Consider the following 23246-nt stretch of genomic DNA (forward strand, 5'->3'; position numbering starts at 1 on the left):
AGAAAGGACATTATTAGTGTTTCTTTGCACTGGTTATGATGAGTTAACTGTGGCTAATTTAACTTCCAAAAGTTACTTTTTCTGTATTTTTTCCTGTTTTTTCACTCTCTTTCCCCCACACCCAATTGTACCAGCAGCACTGAAATGCTTTCTGCCAGTATAGGAGTATCTGCTTTAGGGATGTTCTGTTTAAATAGTTAACTGGCAGGTTGCCCCTAGAAGTATCCTTGATATGATTTCAAATTATTGTAGGAAGAGCTGAGTACTCTTGACAGTACCATGAGACGTGACTACAGTTTCTCACCTGGGAACTGAAAATGACTGTGTGTAGTCAGGTGTAGAGGCAGCACTGACCCAAGTAAGAGTTGTGTTGCTTCCTGACTGTACAATTGAGTATGAGGTTAGCTGGAATAGAAGAAAGTTAATTTCCCACAGTGACCCTCCAGTTAACCCTTGAAGATATTACTGAAACCAGTCTTCTATGGGGAGGAGGAAAAACGCCTGCTGACTTTCATGCTAGTAGCTTGTTTTAGACAACGAACCTGAAGGCGCACAAGTCAGTGGGACTAGCTGGTCTTTGAGGTCCCTTCCAACCCAAACCATTCTGTGATTCTATGTGTGTGTATGAACAGTGTAATACGGTAACATTGTGAACACCTTGTCAAAATTTTCCACCTGCTTTTCAAGTAGTGCTACAGTTCTGCTGTAGCATGCAATTCCAGAGGGGTTTGATAAGGAAGGAGTGCAAAGGACTGTAAAACTGAGATAGTCACTCATTCATGAGAATAGGCTGTTACTGCTGGGTTGTGATTCGAGGAGCAGAATCTGACTGGAGGCCTGTTACTAGTGGTGTTCCCCAGGGCTCGGTGTTGGGTCCAGTCCTGTTTAATATCTTCATTGACGACCTTGATGAGGGAATAGCATCCACCCTCAGCAAGTACGCTGATGATACAAAGCTGGGAGGAGTGGCTGACACGCAGGAACACTGCGCTGCCATCCAGAGAGATCTGGACAGGCTGGAGAACTGGGCAGGGAGAAACCAGATGAGGTTCCAGAAAAGCAAGTGTAAAGTCTTGCACTTGGGAAGGAACAACCGTTTGTATCAGTACAGGCTGGGGGATGACCTGCTGGAGAAGAGCTCAGTGGAGAAGGACCTGGGGGTCCTGGTTGATGACAGGTTGGCTATGAGCCAGCAGTGTGCCCTGGTGGCTAAGAGAGCCAGTGGGATCCTGGGGTGCATCTGGAGGAGTGTAGCCAGCAGGTCAAAGGAGGTGATCCTCCCCCTCTACTCTGCCCTGGTCAGGCCCCACCTGGAGTATTGTGTCCAGTTCTGGGCTCCCTGGTATAAAAAGGACAGGGATCTCCTGGAGAGAGTCCAAAGAAGGGCTACGAAGATGATTAAGGGCCTGGAGCATCTCCCCTATGAGGAAAGGCTGAGTGAGCTGGGACTGTTCAGCCTTGAGAAGAGAAGACTAAGGGGGGACCTAATTAAAGTTTATAATTATCTGAAGCAGGGGATGCAGGAGGAGTCAGCCAGCCCCTTTTCAGTGGTCTGTGGGGACAGGACAAGGGGCGATGGCTGCAAGTTGGAGCACAGGAAGTTCCGCACCAACATGCGGAAGAACTTTTTCACAGTGAGGTGACAGAGCCCTGGGACAGGCTGCCCAGGGAGGTGGTGGAGTCTCCATCTCTGGAGATATTCAAGATCTGCCTGGACGCCTATCTGAGTGATATGTCCTAGGGAGCTGCTTTGGCAGGGGGTTTGGACCCGATGATCTCTCGAGGTCCCTTCCAACCCCTATGATTCTATGATTCTTGGGATGGCTTAGGGAGGTCTGGACAAGTGAAGTATCTGCTGGACAACCTGCTTATTACTGAATAGGCTGTAGCTTCTTACCAGTCCTGAAATAAGGATGCTTTACTGCTCTGTCCGAGGGATGCTCTTTCTGCTTCATTTCTGAACCTAACTTTCTGTGCATCACCTATAGAAATGAATATTCAGAATAATTCTTGGGGTTCTGTCTCTTCTTGTCTCATCCTTTGCTTATAATGCACCCTCAGGTGCTTTATTTCTTCCTAGTTGTGATGGTCAACCAACACTGGAAACTCTTTTCTGCTTGTGGCATGTTTCACTTGTTAGATCTCTACAAGAAAGGATTTTTTCCTTACAATTCCGATATTCTGTTAGTTTTGAGAGAACACTTATAGCACAGTACTTAAACCAGACTCTGTTAGTGTGTTTTGTTAACACTGCACAACAGTATTTTCTTAAACTGGTTACATAAATAACATTCACAAGGACAATTTAACATTCATAGAACAGACAAGGTCTTTGAAATACTTTGCAAAGTGTGCTTTTTTGAAGATGTGTGTCATTCAAAAGTTCTGACTGTTCCAGGCCTTTCTAATGTCAGGCATTTTAAAGTACTACTTTTTATTTTCCTGAGAAAAATGCTTCTTTATGCTGTTTCATAGGGAAGAGACAAATTGGGCTTAAACTGAACAAGACTTAAAAGTTTTTCCTACTTTCAGTGCTAAATGTAGTTGTTCAGGTCAGGAAATACTGGAATAGGTTTCCTGAGAAGGTTTGATAGATAATTAACCATGCCTTTAAGTCAGGGGCCAAAATGGATATTCTTGAGGTTTCTTCCAGCTTCTTTTTTCTGAGAATGTTTGTTTTACTAGTTAGTAGGTATTACTGCCCCTGTGGTAAAAGGAATAACAGAAATGGAAAAGGCTTTTGAGTTACACTTATTGGAGTGTCTGATCTGAAGAAAAAGATAAAGTTGATATGAATTTGTATTGTAAATATGAAGAAAGTGATTGTGTTGTCATAGGGCAATGTTAGTTATTACCTGCAATACACATAAATAATAATGTCCTTGAGGAATTGTTGGAAGGTGGGTACAACATTTGATCTTTCAAGTTTTATTCCTAATTTTCTGTAAAGGCTTTTTGGACTCTCATTAATACTTAGTATTTCAACTTCTTTGCTCTCCTTTAAAGGATGGGCTACACATCTTTTTGAAAAAAGATTTTGAAGACTTGCAGAGGAATGTTTGGCAGAGGATTTTGCTGCTAGGATTGTTTTTTAAAAGTAGGGACATATATTTGTGGGCATATGAAGCATTTAGCTTTGACTCTAGGGCCACAACTTTGTAAGCTAAGATAGCAACCCAGTTGAATCTCAGCTAAGTTCTTACCACCTGTCTTGCCTACTTGAGATGCGTTGGATTCTTTGCAGTTTATTGTGTGAATTGTTGGAGAAGGCTTTAAACTGAAACTCTGTCAGTGCTTGTGTGTCAGACCCCATGGTACATTTTGTGAGAGTAAGGACCTACTTTGTTGCTGTGTATTTTCTCCTCGTACACTTGTGTATTTGTGCTCTTCTCTGGCCTTATTGTCAACAAAGCACTTTGGAGTCTTTGTATAGTTAAAACACAAAAAGTGTTTCAGCTGTAGAGTTTTAAAAGAAGGCTTTAGTGCAGCCATTGAAAAAATAATATGTCAGGATGCAGCTACTTCATTGGGATGCATCAGCATATCTTTTGAGTGTGGAAAACTGGCAGAAGGGCATTGCGCTGGTTCACTGTGCTGTGCCTAAAGTTTACCCTCCGTTTCATTTCCAATTGAGGTCAATGATGAGGCTCTTCCAAACGTGGGACTCACTAACTGCAACATTTTCAGAAGCTTACAAAAAATCTTGGAAATGATAAGACTTAAATTGTTTGTGGTGAAAATGAGGAGTCCCAAACCAGAATAATCAGATATTTTCCAAACAAAATAACCTGTGGTCATAATGAAATCTTACTGATAACGCTTTTCTAATTGAACTGGAATGTGGACGCAGAAAAGCTGATGAAGTAGAGGACATTTGTAGACTGTATAATTTCAGATTTTATTTCACTTAAAAATCTGAGTCTATTCTGATTGTCAAAATCTCTGTAGGTCCACCTGCACTTTGGCATGTTCCACTTCTGCCCTTTTATTTGAAGAGAATTTGATGTACGTCATTCTTTGAGAATAATTGAGCTGCCTCAGTCTAAAACTATGAATAATTGTTTAAACTGCCCCAAAAGCCTTGCCTATATCCCATTAGCAAGATCATGAATTAAGGTGGAACTATAAATATCAAATATTCAGCATATATGAAATCAATGAGGTGACTTCTGGTTTAGAAAAGCACAGTGGCTTTCTTCAGAACCTGATGTGCAGGATGTACAGAACTTTCAAAGGACGATTGAGGGCCTTACTAACACAATCTAATTAACCTCCTTCCTGTACAAGGTGAAGTGTTATATGCTATAAGCAGTTGATGAAAAGTCTAAGGGAAATACAGAACTGGATCAATTGTCTTTTAATGATAAATAATCCTTCTAGTCTGGCTGGATGATAGTAAACATATGTGGGCTATGGTTTCGCTTTTGCTGTGTGCCAGGATTCAGCGCAGAGTGAATTCTTCAGCAGAGTTATAAACCTTTGCAAATTGCTTTATAATGGAAATGGTGACAGGCCATTAACTATGGTAGTATAAATGCACTGATTTAACATATGTACAGTTGTCCTAAGTTGCCAAATACATGAAGCAATATGTACTGAATGTACAGTGAGGAGGCTTCTCTATCGTTTTAACTAATTAATGACGTGATTCATATTATGTTTAAAGCTTCCTAAACATACATCCTGTGACAATACTGGACAGGTATCATGTAGCAGCTGAGATGTATTTGTGCTTTAGTGACACTGTGATCCCATTCCAATTGCTGTACTGGAAGGGGACCAAGAAGCATTCAGTGTGATGCATTTAATCACCAGTGCAGTTACAGGGCCACTGTGAAGCAGGTATGTTTGCCTACTACCGAGTCATATGAACTTCTGAATCATAAGGAATCATACTAGATACACTGGAAAGCCTTCTTACCAATAAAAATGAAGAGTCTGGGCTTCTGTGGTCATATCTAATTAGCATCTGTGGTTTAAATATCTTTAAAATTAAATACCTAATACATGCTATATTAAAGTATTTTTCCCCCTCCAAATTCCTTATTTTTCCATGCTCAAAAGACCTCTGAACAAAAATTATTTTACAGAATGACTCTTAATCTGCTGGTCTTTTTCAAGTACCAAAAATATACACTTACTTTAGAGCCTTCACTTGTTTTTACTCTGGTGCAGCTGCCCGATTCTTGCATTCTGCACGTGGGGATTTGCATTAATAACGTCAGTCCATTATTACCTTAAAACATAGGAGACTTTAAATCTGCACAAGTGCCAAAAATACTCAGTTTCACCTGTATTAAACTAGTATTAGTTTTCAGCATTACTGTGTCTTCTCTCTTGCTTTTTTTTTTTGGGGGGGGGGGGGGCTGCTTGTTTTGTTTGTTTCTGGTTTTATTTGTTTTTCCTTTCCTCTTAAACATGGGAATGGGGAAGTTAGGGAAGTGCCTGACAATATGCTGGAAAATGTAGGCTTTTGTTACAAAACCTTCAGCATTTTCGGTATGCCTATATATATTTGACAATTTTATTTTCATTAGGGAGGCTGAGATCAGACAGATTTCTATGTTCTTCACCTGCCTTTACACAGAATTTCTGTATGTAAGTTGTTCTTGAACCTTCACATGGAGATTGCCTTTTTTTTAGATTCTGGCTGTCCTGATCAGCTACTGTCCTTTGAGATTTACAGCTAGACTGTCAACTTCATTTTCTAGATATGGTTTTGTATTGATAAAATCATTTACTGTGAGGGACAGAAGGAAAAACAAACTTCCAATGAAGACAGAGTAGAATGCACATTGATTTGAATGGTGCCTTGTGGGTGTGCTGCCAAATGGGAAGAAAGAAAAGCAATAATTGGTACAATAGGGCATAAATTTGAGTAAATAATATTCAGTGCTTTCAGTGGAGTAGATAAGACCAGACCTTCAGAAGATGTACTAGAAGTGATGTCTGAAAATGGAATCAGGGAAACAAGTGGAGGGGCTGAATAAGAGTCTTAGTTTTTTAGTTTTATTACTTAATTTCATATCAATACATGGGATTTCACGTATGTTATTTATGATACATGGTGCACTCTCACTTTGCATTATTTATCATTAACTGGAGATGCAGGTGTGGTGTCACTGAAGTTAAGCTCTTGCAGTGGTCTGCATGTGCATCTACCTGAAGGCTCAAATAGTTGGGTGTTTTTGCTATGGAGACTTGAACACACACCAGTGGAAGTAAGGGATGATGGTTTGAATAGCCTCAAATGTGTTTTTTATTTTTATCCTTGTGTTATTTATTTATTGCTAGAAGTATAAATGCATTATAACTTCCAGAATTTCCCATTTCTGTAAATTTCTTCGTCTTTCAGAGTCCCTATGTCATCATTACTGCTTTCATGGCTGTGTTAAGGGAGTGTTTTCTTGCTTTGGCAGTGGAAGCGCTTTTAATACCTACACTTGTTACAGACCAAGCCTTGGGGAGGTGTTGCATGCAATCATTCTGTAGCCTCTGGAGTTTTCCAGGTGGCTTGAAATATTCTCTGCCTTTAAGTTGCTCTGCCACTTGACCTTCTGAGCCTGCTTCACCTTGTGGCTTCCAATCTACTTAATAATATTGTCACCCTTTAGTTAAATGGGTCCCTTTTTGACAGATGGAAGTAGCTTCAAGTAGGGTTTAACTTTATATTCTGCCTCAGAGATAATACCATTCCATATGACTTGATTTATATATAAATATGAATGTCTTTCTGAATACCAGCTTAAATTATGTACAAGTGGAGCTTGTAAATTAGCTGTATAAAATTGGCTTTCTAGGGATATTTTGCATAGGAAATGTGTACTGCAGTAATTCTGGATTAGGTGCAGTTTAGCATGAAGCTGACTTCTATGGGGGAAGTCTGGGAATTACCTTAATATGACCAGTTAAAACCATGGTGATTTGATAACTGATTCAGAAGCATGTTGAATATCCCTGACCTAACTGCAACAAGAAGGGTGTGAGAATGTTGGGTGTCAGGCTAAAGACTTGCAGTTTAAAGCATGCAGTTTTCATTGCTGGGACTGACTCTGAAATTCAGCTTCACTGGGCATTATTCTCCTCTACTCTCATCATTTTACTGCGTGTTCCTAGAAATCTGAAACGTATTGCTGTCCTTAAAAGTCACCTGCCATAAGTAGAGTTGGCTGCTGTGACCATCTCTTCTCTGTGAAGTGAAAGGATGCTGATCATTGACCAGGACTGTTTGACACTTTAGAGATTTGAGTGTTTTGAATAAAATTACCTCACGAAGTAGTGGATATATCACATATTTGAAAAGGCTATCAGGAGCAAAGAAATTTCATGCTTTGGCATTCCTGGGTGGCAGTATGTGGTTCTGGTGAATGCTGGAGTCATTGGGAAACAATTGATGTAAAAGCAATGTGGGTTAACAATATTTACTTCATAGAGAAAACAGTAATGTACAGATTTGCTCAGTTTTAAGTGTTGTCAGAGACCCCCTTGCTTGTAAAGAGGAAATCCTGGCAATGAAAGGAGGGATTCACAGTGTAACAAAGAGCTGTCAAATACATTTTACTTGACAGATATTGGCATGACTCTGAGATCATACCTAGTAAGATTGACATATGTAAACTGCTTAATGCATTTTCTGTATAAAGTTGTTTTTTGCTTTCAAAAAGGGGCTGATTGTTGTTTCTAATAAAAATGCTATTTTCTTAGTTCTATTTAATGTTAATAGATCTGCATTGACATAATTGACTGTAGAAAGTAAAGTAAAAGAAAAAAATTTGTTTAAATCCTCACCTTGTGTGGCAGCCTCTGACTGACTTGGATGCCTTAAAAAAGCATATAAAAAGATGAGAGTGAAAGTGATCCTTGAATCTGTGACAGCAAACTGAAGTTCTGTAGCTCAAAGTCACTTGCCCAATAGCACTCTTCTTCGAGCAAATTTGGTTTTTTTGTTATGAGTAAGTGGCAGCCTTTTTCCTTTGTTTCACGTAGCTATATGTTGTGTGTGTGTACGTGTCTTCCGTTGTTGGTGTGCTGATAAGTAAATGAGGCTTTGGATTGATATTTAACAGCTCAGATAGTTGTTTATACCAATGAAAACATTTGTCATTGCCCGTTCCAATGTCATCAATATGAACCATCTGAACTGTGCCTTTCTTTTTCTTTGCTGCCCCTGGGGTTTAATGGCTTTGCAGAGAAGCTCCTGCCTGGCATATTGAGCTGCTCCAGAAGGTCTAACCCATAAGCAGTGAGTACTGAACTGCAGCACACTAATGCTGTAGGTGTTGACTCACCATGCTGTTTTTAATTGCAGTTCTTTTGAAGGTAGATGATCTGTGCAGACTCTCGACGCAGATATTGAATCTTTGGGTGTATACGTATTTGATGATGTATTTGTATGGCTAGAAATGCTGTTCTGCTGTTCTTTTCCTGGGAATTAACTTTTCTTCTGTGCACATACTGTTTGCATTTAAAGCTAGCTTTCATGTGTCTGTGGCTCTTGCTATAGCTGGCAAACGCTTATGTCTCATATCTGCAGTCAACTGTGTTCTAGGATTCTTGAGCCTGATGTAAACCAGCTTTCAAATGTGCATGAATTGAAAAGCATCTGTAATGTTTTGATGTGACTAATACTAAGATATGATTGACTAAGCCTGGATTTGCTTTATTGCTGGAAAGTCATTCAAAATATTAATTTGCAGAATGGGGGGGTGGGTGGAGAATCTATAATTCTGGTAGGTGTGTCCATTTGATGTAATTGCTTTGAAAAAACAATTTTTGTGTCGAGATAGTAGTTTTGATTTTAATTACAATTTGTATGTTGTAAGATGCAGATATCTCATAATTCAATCCAAGTTTGGGTAGGAATAGAAAACAGCTGTTTTGATAATCTCTGTTATTTTTGTGTATACATAGTTCTAAAGATTAAGATGCAATTAATTTGGCTAAATGGTATTCTCCAACTAGAGGCTGCCCTAAGGAAACAGAAATGGTCTTTTTGTGGTCATGGAGAGTTTTGTATAACCTTGCCTGTCAATGTGTACTTTTAGACCTGATTGGTACAGTGTTAATGCTTACAGAATCATGGAATCACAGAATGCTTTGCGTTGGAAGGGACCTCAAAGATCATCTAATCCCAACCCCTCCACCATGGGCAAGGCTACCCTCCACTAGACCAGGCTGCCCAAAGCCCCATCCAACCTGGCCTTCAACACTTCCAGGGATAGGGCTTCTACAACCTCCCTGGCCAACCTGTGCCAGGGCCTCACCACCCTCATAGTAAATAATTTCTTCCTGATGTCTAATCTAAACCTACCCTCTCTCAGGTTGAAGCCATTGCCCCTTGTCCTATCACTGCACTCCCTGATAAGTAGTGGAGCTGATTCGGGAATGCTAAACAAATGAAATATTGGGGAGTGTGCACAGAAACTGGGTTGCTCTTAGCTGAAGATGTTTCAGCACTTGGAGAGCTTTTGATAATATTCTTCATCTCAATTTGCAAATGAAATGCTGTGGAGTTAGAAGAGAACATTTTGTAAACTGGGAAAACCTTGTTCTCCCATAGTATATTGCTTTGGATAGTTTCATGGTAGCCCTAGAGAGGTCTATAGCCTTAATTTTTTTTTTTTTTTTTGGTTAGCCTACTGACTTTATGAGGGAGAATGCTTGTGGCATAATTGCACAAACATTTTGGTGACATCTGGGAGGCTTGAGATATTGCTATTGTTCTCCAGCTGTTTTTTTCTTAGCGTAAGGTTGGTGCCCTCCAAGTTGAGCCACACTAATGGATCATATGAACTGTCCTGCTCCATGTCAGTGCAAAGTCAGCCAGGTTATTTTAAATTACTGCTGGATGCAGCTGAGGGTAGTAATGAACAGCTTGAGTTAATAACTTCTTAAGCCATTCCAGCTAGACTTCCAAGAGCACATCTGTCTGTGTCCTTATAAGTGCAATACTTTAATCTCTCTATTGCTGTACTGTATTCAGGGTTTGTCAGGGCTGCAGAGCTGTTGCCAAGGGGAGTCTAATATTCCAGTGGAATGTATTGGCTCTTTCTGCCTAGCATTATTATCATATTACAGTAGAAAGATCCAAATGATGAGTGTATAACACATACATTGAACGGTAAAGTAAGCCTATTTTCATGTGTGAGGTATATGTGTGAAAGTCATGTTTTGGAAGCTCTTTAAATTGGAAGAAGTTTCTTCCCCTTGTCCCTGTTTCTAGTTCAGCCATTTATCTTTGATTCCTAGTCATTTAAGTTCTTAGCCTCTCTGTACCTTTGCTTAATTCCCCCCAAAACCTCCCTGTATTGATTAGAATTATAATGAATTTTTTAGCTCTTTTTTTTTTTTTTTTTTTTTTTTTTTGCCCCAGGTCCAGCAAGACTATGAACCTCTGTTCCAAATGCTTTGCTGGTAAGTGCAGTAAAAGGTTTTGTGTTTTTTGTCAGATTATCAAAACCACATTGTTGGTATCTCCCTTAGGATTTGTGGACAGGTTTCTCTTTCTTCAGTTTGTATATGTAATCAGGCTTTCCTCACTTTGGTGCTTCATTTATTTGCTAATCAAGAACTTCTTGTGTAAATGTACCAATCAAACCTTGTTCTTGAAGTTTATGAAATTCTGAAACACCCTTGAACAACAGAGCTCTGCTGGCAGCACTGCTCCTGTATGGATGATGTGGTTTTCAAAATGCCTAAGTCTGAATTTTAATTAGGAATTTTGTGGGATTTATTTTGTAATAGTCTCTGAAATATGGTATGGATAAAAAATAAAAAGTTGGTATAGAATGCCTCTTGTTCCTTTTTTTAAAAAAAAAAAACCTTACAGCTCTTCAACACTTAACCATCAGCAGCTCATCAGTAGGCTAATTCTAATTGCTACATGTTATTTTCTTATTGCAAGGTCATTGAGACTGTGTAAAATGTTAGGAAATGCTATTGAATCGGCCTCTTCTAGCTTCTGTATTTCTGATTTTTTGGGGGGTGTTATTTAGTATTGTGAACTTAATTGTAATTCAGGTGTTGTCATAATCATGATTACTAGTTTCAGGGGAACAGGTATTAAAAAGTTCAGATTTCTTTTTAATTTTAAAGGTTTGGGGTTTGGGGGGAGTTGGGTTTTTTGGTTGTTTTTTTTTTTTTACAGACAGATTTGAGTTGAAGATTTCAGATCTTGGGTTCAACATCACTTCATTAAACAGATGGGAAATAAATGCTGTCAAAGGCTATTCAGCAAAATGATGCATGTATTTCTTTTGGCTGTTTACAGTGCCATGGGTCACTGGAAAAGGTGTATTGAAGGAAGTACAAGTCCTTTCTTGTACTCTTTTCCTACTGATGGCAGTTAGAAACAAGCTCCTAGGTCCTTGATTTGTCTCAGTCCAAATGTTACATTGATATAAACTTCTTTTTGTGTACCTCTGAAGTGTGGATTTTCTGATTCTGAGATATCAGAATGGCCCATCTCTTTTATTTTTAGTTAACAAGAGTACCCAACACTTTACAGCCAACAGACCAGGCATTAAGCAAAGTTTTTTTTAGTATTTTGCTTTAATGTGGGGTCGGATTTTTTTGGTTGTTGTTTTGTTTTTATCATGAAGAAGAATTCTTGGCTTCTATTCTGTAATTCTCCTGAAATACCATTACCTGTGATCAAGTCTTGCAAAAATGCAAGATGATATCTGAATATTTGTGTGATTTTTGGGGGGAAGGGAGGGAAGCTTGCCTTTTTAAAATTTTTAAGACTTTCCTTATAGCCTGTCTATTTTAATGAAGTAAGGGTTTTGTAGAGCTTGAGTAACTTAAAAGCTGCTGCTAGTTGGAACAAGTCCAAGGATTGTGTAAAAAGGCAAATTAACTTTTTCATGGATTCTTCAAGAAATACTGTTGAAATAACCAGTTCTGTGTGAGTAGTAACACAAAACCTCTGAATGTTGTCACTCCAACGTGTTTTTTTTCTTTCTCTTATGTTAATGCAGTATTTTTAGCATATTTTTTTATACCTGGTTTCCAGCCACAGTATTGAAATAAAAAGTGGTGTACACTTGTTTCTGTAAATTTAACCACAATAGATAGCAAGATTTTAAGCAAGTAAGCTATTAAAAGGTGTTTTTCACCATTCCAGGCACTCCATAGATATGATGTGAAAAAGTTCCTCTTGTTTCTCTTTTAATATAGCAACTTACTAATTCAAATGTATTGCAGCAGATTTGTATGCAAGGGAAAATTAGCAATTAATATCTCTCTTGACCATCCTTTCCTTTCTCTTTTGTTTTAGAAAAAAGAAATCCACACAACGAAAAAGGTTAGTAACTTTGTTAAATAACTGGGGTTTTGGTTTTGTTTTTTAGAGGGAAGGGATAGAATCCAGTCTTCCTATTTTTTAAAAAAGTGTAATGTTAGACACACAGTATCAAAGCCCCTTTACATTTGTTAAGTATTGCTTTTTCATATAGGTCGGGGGGAAAAGGGCAACCAGTCAGCAAGAGGTGAAGAGGTTGGATTTACATTGCAATATGAGTTATTGCATGAAACCTTCCTTTCTTTACTATTTTTTCAGCTTTCTGAACTATGTACAAGTTTGCAAATACATTAACTGTTTTATGCCTGTCATGTTAATTAGCACAGAACAAAAGCAAAGGACAATGATCGAGGTAGTCAGTTTGCTTTCTTGTTTCACCAAATGCTTGTGATTTCTGAATTTATTACCAAGATAAGTTCACTGAATTTTCACTCCCATTTGTCCAAAGATGAAAAAAGAAAGAAATCTGGTATGTGGAGAGACTGGAATTCCAGGGATACTGGAATTCCTTGTTTTGGCTGTCTTTGTTAATCCTGGGAATAATTTTCACAGTTTTATTTCTGGACATTAAGTTGTTCAACTTTCTGTGGCAAGGGTGTACTGAATACTACACAGAGACACGCAACCCGTTGCCTAGAAGAGCCCAATATTTTGACCTAGATCTAGAAGGTTCACTAAGCTCTTCTGTATGACCACAGACTGTTGTTTGTTTGCCACAGGCTAGTTCTTGGCTTGCAAATAAAGGTTAATAAATACTGCAGATGAGCTCAAAGTTAGCTATCCTCTTGAACCCTCATTGCCTTCTCTTCACCCCATCTGCCTGTTCCAAGAAGGAATACCTGACTATTTAAGCCCTGTAGAAGCACCAGACTCTGAAATGTTCAAGAGCCTCTCTGAAATCGTTTTAAGTTAATTGTACTTCTGCAAAGTACTTTACAACATTCTGTCTCCAATTCATTGCTGACCACCTGTTATCAATGTCTCCAAGTCTCCAGATACAGTACAAGTGTAATCCTACATATTAAATTGCTTCATATAAATTTGCTCTTCAGATGGTTAAGGCATAGTTGCCTCAGACTTCTTGCACAGCCAGAATACAAATGCAATAAAGTATTTGTGGGTTTTAATCAGAATATAGGCTGGTAAGTGGAAAAAAATGCAAATTTTGGCCAGAGTGAATCCCTTAGTGACACCACCTCTGCAGCCTCTCTTCTTTTGGTATGGTAAACTGTGAAATCTGAATGATTCAAATACAGGGCAGTGATGAGTGAAATTTTTCAAAAGTACTCTTCATTAATCTATCTTTGCTCTCATTAGTTTTATGGAAGTTCTTATAAGAACTTCAGGTAGGGACATTGTGTGAGTACTTTTGAAAAGCCACTTTTACAAAGTAGGCTCTTCCAGGCAGGAATTCTACCAGCGTTCACAGAAACACACCTGGTACCTCAAGAAATCAATTTTAATTGGAACCTCTGGGAACAGTCACAGAACAAACTATTGCAGAGTAAGAACAAATATTTGAGTACATAAAATGGTAAAACTAGACTTTCTACTTAAATCACCCCCAAAAATGCAGTCTCCCTTTAATCCGATTGATTGTCAGTCCAGAAAGTTTAATCTGTGTTATGTTGCTGTCAGCATTGAAAAGAGGGGTGCAGGAATTTTAGCTCATTCAATCATGTTTGAAGCTGAAGGTAAGTGCAACACTGGATGGTTTGATGGAGAGATGCACTTAGAAAACTGGAAGAAGGTAAAACGATGATGAGAGAATTCATGGATTTGTGAATCAATTTCATAGCCCTTCTGTCTGAAAGTGTAATTGAAAGTGTAGAGGTGGGTGTCTATCTCTTCTCTTAATGCAGCTATGCAATGTTTATGTTCTTGTTCTGTGAGGCAGTAGATCAACATCACTGAATTTGAGAAAATACTTCAATCATATAATTCAAGAATTCTCTGAGTTTTGGGGACTTTGACTCTCAGTTCAGTTTTATTTTTAATTTGAAATCAGACACATCTTTTTATGTACTGGTATCTCAATGAGTAAATCTTGGAGATTTTTCTAAAAACCTCCAGCTATGAAGTGGGAAATCAGTATTGCTGGACCCACATAGATATTTTCAATAAATATGCTTAGCTCTATTCCAGATTATGAAATTTAGTAATTTAAGTAGTATTTTTTATTTTCCTGAATTTGAAAGCTCTGATAAGGGGAAAAATAAAAATATAGACATTATTATCTTCTCTGTATATCACCTGGTACTTCTAGAATCAGACTATTTGCTTTTACTCTATTCCCTGAACTCACTCATATGTTTGACTATAAAGTTATTTCATGGTTTTGTGCATCTTACCCCTTCTACTTTGTTGAGCACACCTTTATTTAGTCATGCCTAAGTCACACAAAGTTTTCAGAGCTTACAAAATCGGGGGCTTTATATGACTCAGTCACTTGTATTTCCTCTTCAATCAGTCTTTGTAAGTTGTGGGAGCTTTTTAGAATGCTGCCTTGTCTGTCAGTAATAACACCTACTGTAAGCATGAGCTGGCAAAAACCAGTGCTCCTGCCTAAATAGATTTTGTTGTTAATCAGCTGCTAACTTGATCCTCAGTCAAGCTTTCAGCTAGTCTACTGGGAACTGTTTCAACAGGTGCATGTTGCTTCTCCAAATTCTGTTACCTTTGCTCTATCCTGTTGTATGATAAATGATTCCTTATTCAGCTCTTCCTCATAAAATTTTCATTCCTAAACGAATGATTGATTAAAAATCTGTTAGGTTTGTATTTTCCATATCCTTGTAACTTCTGATGTCAATCACGTTCCCCAGAAAAAGCAGCAAGCGTTTTTAGAAATTTGGGGGGGGTGTGTGTGTGGGGGGAGAAAGAAGCACTGAAGGCTGGTTTTCTTTATCTGTGCTCAAAATGTTTCTTTTTCAGTATGGTACTCCCTTTGTTGGCTCCTAATGGAACCGGTGCCTCAATTTGTTGCTTCATTAGGCCAGAATTTGTTGCTGTATTCATGTCTGCCTTTGTATTTTGAAGTGCACGGACTGCTTGCTACAAAAAGCAGCTCACTGGCTAGCGCTTGAAAGTAGTCGAGCTGCATCTTCAACTTTTATTACACAGTCAGGCTTGCAGCTAAATAATTATTTGGAAAATTTTATAGCTGGTTACAGTGGGAACAAAGATATTTCAAATTTCTAGAGCTCCTACTAATAAAGAACTATAAATTTCCAGATACAAACATAGATACCGCTTGGCATACATTGAAATTCTTTTACTGTATGCCCAAAGAATTTTTAAAAGGGAGAATCAGAATGGGTAAAGGTGTCTTAGCATAATTAGTAAAGTTGAGAAGGTGAGATGTATGCTAAGCTTGAGAGAGACAATCACCATGAAATGGAATTAGAGGGGGAAAAAAAAGGATAAATTGCTTTAGTTGGGCTTTGCTTATTTATAAGCTTGATTTGCACTGCTCACCCCGAAGATTCTTTTTACTATGTAGGTATGCATTACTCTCCGGCTTTAGAAAATGCAAAGATCTGAGTAATAGCTCTGTTCGGGCTGTTAGAACAGGGCAATATTTTGTGGAAGGATTAGGAAAGGATTTACATGGTTTTAGTTGAATCCCTTCTCCCCTAACCGGTCTTAAAGTTTTGGAGATGAAGTGCAGATTAATAGCAAATGAGTTTATTCAAGTTGTATTATCTAAGCTTTAGGACCAGTGGTTTTCCCTCTGTCCCAAATGGTCCTATCAACCGAACTATATAAGTGTATATATATATATATATATATGCTACGTATTCATAGTATTCAGTATTGAAAATATGGGAGCAAAGGATAGCTGAAGCTTTCTAGGCTTGTTGGAATTTTAAGAGTTAAATAGCAATCATATTTTGAGTGAGGTTAATATAATATTTTTTCTCTGTCTGTACTGTCATGGCATGGCAGCTGTGGAGTACAGGGCTCCTGTGTTCCTTTGGGTTTTGCTATGCATTATATAGTAAGGGAATAAAGATTCTGTATCGAAGACACAACCCTCAACTGCATGGAATCTGTCTGAGTGAAGGCATTGTGTGCATAGCAGTGCAACGTAGGGTGGCAGAAAGGCCAGAGGTTGAGCTGCTGGTTGGATTTGCTCAATCATTTTCTCCTTTTCCTGCCTCCTTCATCTTCTCCTATATAGAATAGTGAGAAGGGGCAAGCACTGATAGAAGACAGACCCATGAAGTATTTATATTTCTGTACAACTGTTAGTGGAAGAAAGACAAATTCTTCCACACCTGGCGGGCGAATGTCTGTTGAGGTAGGACAGGTTTGTGGTTTTTTTTTTTTTACTTCTTTCTTGCTTTTACTAACTTAAAGTTAGTAGGGCTTTTTTCGGTTACATTTGAAAGTGTCTTTTCACCAACACAGTCAAGGAAAATGGATTGCCTTTTAATTAAGATCTTTAACGTTTTACAGTCAATCAATTTTATCAGCAAACTATCCTGTAGGACATTAGTGGCTGTTTCGTTAGATTGCATCTTGATAAATTCACAGTCTAGAAGTCCAAGGATCATTTGCTAAAAATGTATATAAAACTGCTTGAAAAGACTCCTGAATAATCTTAATTTAGTTTTTTCTTCTGTCTTGAGAAGATGTCACCAATTTTTTTTTTTTTCTATGTGATTTCTTTTTCTAAGGGGATTGCCAGTCCCATTGTACACATTGATGTATGAGCAAGGGAAAGAGCTTTTTTTCATCCCAGACTTGCAGTATTTTCAGTTTTTCATAGCTGTGTTTTCTAGTATGTTTTCTTCTTTATGGTAAAGCCAGTTGCTTTGTTTTGTTAGTATCTTGTTCACCTTCTAACTCGTAACCTTTCCAAATGACTCACTGAAACGCCAGCTGTAATTTAGTCTCTTGTGTATAGGTTCTCTGATGATGTAAAAAAAAAAAAGTTTAGAAATATGACTTAATTGCCATGATGTTTGCACATTGCCAGCATGAAAGCAGCATTACCTGTTTAGAATGTGCAACCCACAGGTTTAATTTATTAAACTTTCTTGTAACTCCATTCTCATAAAAATAAGAGAGGGAATTTTTTTCTTTTTTCTTTTTTTTTTTATTTCTCCATTTAGCAATTTGCTTGATATATGGAAAAGTCTGTGCTCTGTTTTGTGTATTTGCTCGTTTGGAAACCTTCTATAGTTTATAGAGACACAAGTGATTTGTTCCTTAGCCTCCCTGTGGAGTTTGTTCCATATTACAGTCTAATTCCATGTCCGTGTCGTGCACTCCTGAGCTGTTAATTTGTACATTTCGATGCAGTTTGTTTCATCCTGTTTTTGTAATCCAAACTGAATGTAACGAGCTGTGTGCTTTGGGGACCCAGCCTTGCCTTGCCAATTAGAACAAGTGGTTACTGAGAGAGAGCATGTTTTAAATAAAACATGGCACCTCTGCGTGGGACCAGCAGCCTTTGGGGAATAAAAGAGGATATTTAACTCTTTCTCTCGGAGAAGAGAGGTCAGTGTCAGTGGGCACATTTTAGAAACATTCAACTGAATCCTTTGAGAAGTATGATGCAGATTCATGTTTCATCTTGCAAGTAAAATTTAGTTTGTCATTGAAGGCGTGTTATGCAGTGCTGCATGCTGAGTATTTAGGAATGCAGGAGGATAGCTGTCAAGTTGACTGTGTTTTCTAGGGTTCTAATCGCTAACGCCACATAAAATCTGTACAGGGTTGGCAGCTAAGCTTTCTCTTTCCCCTTGTAGTGCTACCCAAGAGGCTGAGGTAGAATGTGAAGACTGCCCGGTGATAAAAGAGTTTCAAAATGCAACATGTATTAAATAAGAGTACTGAGGTTATGTGCTAGGCAACCATCACTAAGGTCCTTATGGTTCCATCTATCAAGGTAACTGGGAGAGGGTACCTCTGTGACGATCAGTGTTTGTGGATATTGCAGAAATTATCCATCATTCTACTGGTCTTTATGCTAACTAAGCTTCCTGGTGAATTTAAGCAAGAGGCAGCAATGATTTTAGAAATTACCTCTACTTTGCAATTCTTTTTTGCATTCCAGCCCTTATGCTTCCTTTCTTCACTATAGTGTGCACATTGTACATGCTTGTGCACCTTCAAAGGGAGTAGTTTATGGTCCACCAGCAACCTTCAGCTAAGGAAACTAGAAAGAAGTTAGGTGAACAGTCATAGCGATTGACAATATTTTGTCAGTCCTTGCATACACAAGCAAGGCAAGACCAAGAAAAATCTCCTTGTGAAAATCTTTTAGTTTAGCAGCTAGGTATAAGGGAACCATAGCTGTTCACTAAGGTGATTTAAGCTGTTAGATAAGCAGATGTACAGAAGAAATGTGATCTGGATAAAAGAACAAAATGTAACCAATGACTTTTGCGTTGTTTATCTGTTTTATGTGAGAGGAATGTGATCCAGCAGCCAGACAGCTAGCTAGGCACTTGAGACCTGGTTTCCTTTTCACAGTCAATGAGTGTTTATTTGTGATACTGGACAAGTTGCTTTTCTTTTTTTTTAGTCATCTTTCACTTCATCAGTTACTGGGAGATGATAATCTTTCCCTGCTTTACTGGAATGTTTGTAAAGATAAAGTATGTATGATGTTCGGCACCATAACAGTGGTTGTCTAAGGAGCTGAGAAAAATCTAGATTCGTATCTTGGGAAGCCAAAAGTTATTTTATTTTGAGGAACAATATCTGTATTTTCCTCTTCCAAATCAGCTTGAATTAAGCATGCCATTAGCATATATTAGATTAAAATGGAAATTGGCTTTCTTCAGAGTCAGTCAAGACCCTCAGGATAAGTAAATTGCCCAAAGTCTGTGAGAGATGCATGATTCTTTGGTTGTATGTAGTGCAAATTCACATTCCCTCAACTAAAGCACAGTGTAGGGTACTGCAGGAAATAAATGTAATAGGCAGGGTCAGATCATATGGAGGAGAAAGACAATCGTATTTCACAGAATTGGTAACTAAGTTGATTTCACAACCATATGCTTGCAGACCTCAAGATGCATGTCCAGGTAGTCTGGCCAACATCACCTCTGTATGGCACAGAGAGCAAGGAGTTCTGGCTATTGAGCCCCTTACTGTGATGATAAGTTGATTTTGGACTTGCCTTTTATACTCTTGAGTAGATACTGTGAGGGAGTTGGGCTTTTTTTATTTTGTGTTAGCCCTCAGAAGTCTTAGGCAAAATTCTGGAATTTCAATTCTCTTTCCAGTATGTGGCTGTTCTACAGTTGTAGTTCTGTTCTTCATCTTCTTGACACTTTATCTTTAGTTCAGTTTGTTGCTTTTCTTAATTTGAATGAAATCTCATTGGGCTGTTGCAATTAATGCATACTATTTCTTTTAAATCTTCTAGTGCTCTTTCTTCTGGATCCTGCAGTCATTCCAGTCATTCTTTATTCATACCAGTCTCCATATATCTCTTGCAAATCTTGTATGTTCTCACAAAAGTTAGTCACCAGAGGGCAAACTGCTCATGCAGATTTAGTCAATACAGCTATAACTTTTGCTTTTTTGTTCAAAAAAAAAAATCCAAACCAAACAACCACAACACTGTGAATGAGTTTACATGAAGTATGAATTAGCTGGGAAGTGTATAATGATTTTCTTCTTTGGAGATGTAACTGTTAGAATTTTTACTGAATGGGGTGGGGGGAGGTGTTTCTAGTTAGCATTTAAACTGTTGGCATAATTTGCAAACTTTGGAGAAAAATAATCCCCTTTTAGATAATTATTTATTCTTGTGATCAGGTAAAAATAGCATTTAATTTTTAGTCAGGGAGAATAATACTAGGTTAAAATAGCTTCCAGCAGGAATCTGACTTTAACCTTAATTGCGAGCAGATGAATCCCCGTTACTGGGGCGGGGGAGTGGTGGTGGGGGGTGGGTATTTGCAGGGAGAGGGGGTAGGGAATCTATCTTATGATGGAAATCTCTAAGCCTTCAGGACTGTAGATGAGGCCTTTTTTGAAAAGATATGCAAAATCTGCATCTATGTTAAGTTAACATGTAAGATTTTGTTCCTTTCCTTTGCAGAAAGCATAGACTGTGAACTGAAGCTGGCACTGAAGATAGGGGAAGTTATATAACAGGTTCCAGTGCCATTATAGTTAATCCAATCTGTATGTATGCATTATAACTATCTTTTAATTGTTCTAAAATGATCAAAGAGTACAAGAAAGCATAAGGTTGCTGGCCTGATCTCCCAGTTTAAATTGCAGGGTGCTAAATATAATCTAGGTAAGCTCTGTTTGCTGGAAATGTCTCCTTTAGGCAGATATCCTGTCCCCATGCAAAGACACAGGAGGTTCTGCGCGCACCATGGGAGCTCGTATTTCGAATGAGTAACTTCCCTCACTACTAAGTAAAAATTCAGGTACACCACATATTTAATGGCAACACTATAGGGACATTTCCATGGAATTGTACTGCTCTTCATTGTGCTGAATAGGAAGCAATATAAGACATGCTGTCATGTGCTGTATCTTCTTACTACAGAGTTTGCACATTGACCTGAATAGAGCATAATTATTTTCTTCATAGAATTTCTTTAGAGAACTAATTAGCCCCCTAGTGCTTCAAGAAAATAAGTAATTTACCATCTTGACATTCCTGTGACTTGAGGTGGTGATATTCATGTTCACTATACATAGATAAGAATCTAGAGCACAAATGTCAAACATCCACAGATATTGGATATCAACTTTGAGAAACCTTAGGACTCCAGTCCTTTCTACTCTCAGTCCCCCAAAGCATATAATTTTATGGTGTTTTAAACATTTTAAAAGTATAGATCCAGTTACCTTTATGGAATGGACAGGCTATTGAATGCCTCTGCTAGTGGGGACACAAGAATACAGATTTAAACATGCTGAAAATAAATGAGTGTTGGAGGAACTCACACAAGTCATGCAGGACCTCTGTGGCAGAGGCAGCGGGTAGAATTTAGTGTTCTCTGATCTCCCTTCAGAATTTTACTGAGGGTTAAAACTAAGTCAAGAGACTAGAGGAAAGGAGCTCTGCTTTCTATAAAATTCTGATTACACGTTTTGAACTTCTTTCATTCTCTCCAGTGAGTGAGTTAAGAGTCCTCTAAAAGAGAAGTTCTGTGATTGCTTGCATGCATTGTGAAAAGAATATAAAATTAAGTTGGTCACAAGTTGGACCCAAAATGCTCTGTCCTACTTTGTGATCAAGAAAGCTGAAGCTGAACGAGCAGTCTAGTGGTAGTCTTCTAGAAGAGTCCACCTTCTGAGGCTGCTCTTATTGCTGCAGAGAAAGAGCATTACAGAGCAAAATAGCTCTAGTAATAGTCTTCAGAGCATAATGCAAGATTTTTCCTCCATCCTTTCCATTAAATCATGTCATGGGACAAATTTGGAGAGACGCTCTGCTTTGTACATTTTTAACTCCTTGTGTTCCCTACAGCATAGCTGTTTCTTACTTGAATAGATGAAAACACAAATTTCATGATGAACAAGGTGAATGAACTTGGTGTATAAAGAGGGAACCTTGGAGCTTTCTGAACTTTGGTATTTATGTACGTTGATACATGTTAGTAATTCAGCAAAATCGGTAGCATTTGTATTTGATCCCAGTTCCTAAGTAATGGGAACTTTTACACTTCTGCCCTGAACCTATGAAAGGGTCCCATATAAAAGGAGAGCATGTTATGAACAGCCAGTAAATGTCTTGGGGGGCTTGTATGCATTAGAAATGACCAAAGTAAACTTGTGCATCTCAAATACTTTAGGGTTCCTCAAAGTGGACTTGACACTCTCTTGCTTCCAGTTAAATTCTCTTTATCTGAGGTGAAAATTGTTTACAATGAGCTAAATCAGCAGTAAGACACATTTCTTCATTTGTAATTGTGTAAGTTAGAGAGGCTTTACTCTCTTAACCAAAGGTTGTGGGATTTTTTTGCCTTCTGCACGTTTTTTTTTGCTTCAGAGTAGGGGAAAAAAACCACAGCCCTCCAGCATGTTAGATGGTGTCTGTGGAGGTAAATACCAGTCTGGCACATTTCTAGGCTGAAAATGAATTGTATTTTGCTATCTACAGTTGTGTTTTAGTGATCTTTAGTATAGCTTTACTGCTTTTGATACACAAGGGTTTGTTCACCTCTGTTGACATGTCCTGCCCTGCAATATGTGAAGAAATAGAAGGCTGATCCCAGCATAGGTGACTGCACTGTTTCACTATGACATTTTCTGTGCCTCAGCAAAGTCTGTGCATCACTTCAGGTTCTCAGTGGAGCTGCCGTCTGCTAAGGAGCTTTGAGCAGCAATTTAAAAGCTACATTTTGACAACGAGGGCTCTTTTATATTTTTTTTTGAGACTCACTAGTGTCTAGAAAAAACTGTGGTGTATATAAATAATCCTAGAAATGCAAATGCAAAAGCCTTTAATGGATATTGTTACCCACCCAGTTGTCAAAAGTAAGTTAATGTTTAGAAATACCTCAAACATTAGTATGTACTCTGTAGTGTCTGTAACTAGGATTTTAAGAGAGGGAACATTATTGCACAACTAGAAACTTTTAACTGTAGGGGTTTAAGTAAAACACAGCAGTCACTTGTTTTGATAATCAGCACATGAAAGTCACAGCTGATGCATGACTCCTGCTAGTCAGAGGTAACTAGATGGGTTCCAATATGAAGAATGTTGTTTTTTTTTTAATTGGGCTCTTGAATCTATAAACAACTGAACTGAGAAAGTGTCCGAAATCAAGGTGGGCAGCACTGTTGTCCAAATCAATATCTCTGGTAGCTATGGATAGCAGTAAATCTCCAGTGCATTTCAATCCATCTTTTTTCTTTTCTTTTTTTATTTTCTTCTTTGAAGGGGTCTCAGTGTGCCTTACTTGCAGGGAAATATACAGGAATATTTATCAAACAGGTTTAGAAATGCAGA

The 23246-nt window shown here is 38.2% G+C and overlaps 1 protein-coding gene across 2 annotated transcripts in view; it reads left to right on the forward strand.

Moving 5' to 3' along the window:
* The window catches only part of ZFAND3 (zinc finger AN1-type containing 3), a 137250-nt gene that overhangs the window by 24493 nt on the left and 89511 nt on the right, over positions 1 to 23246 (forward strand). Inside the window, exons 2-4 of one of the 2 annotated variants that reach the window (XM_084262173.1) lie at positions 8190 to 8242; positions 10373 to 10413; positions 12278 to 12304. In XM_084262173.1, coding sequence (XP_084118299.1) covers positions 10386 to 10413; positions 12278 to 12304 — 55 coding nt within the window. In that variant the 5' untranslated portion in view covers positions 8190 to 8242; positions 10373 to 10385. The remainder of the gene's footprint in view (positions 1 to 8189; positions 8243 to 10372; positions 10414 to 12277; positions 12305 to 23246) is intronic. The other variant, XM_084262172.1, reaches the window with a different exon arrangement.

The sequence above is a fragment of the Gallinula chloropus genome (assembly GCF_964237585.1).
Source record: "Gallinula chloropus genome assembly, chromosome: 3".
NCBI lineage: Eukaryota > Metazoa > Chordata > Aves > Gruiformes > Rallidae > Gallinula > Gallinula chloropus.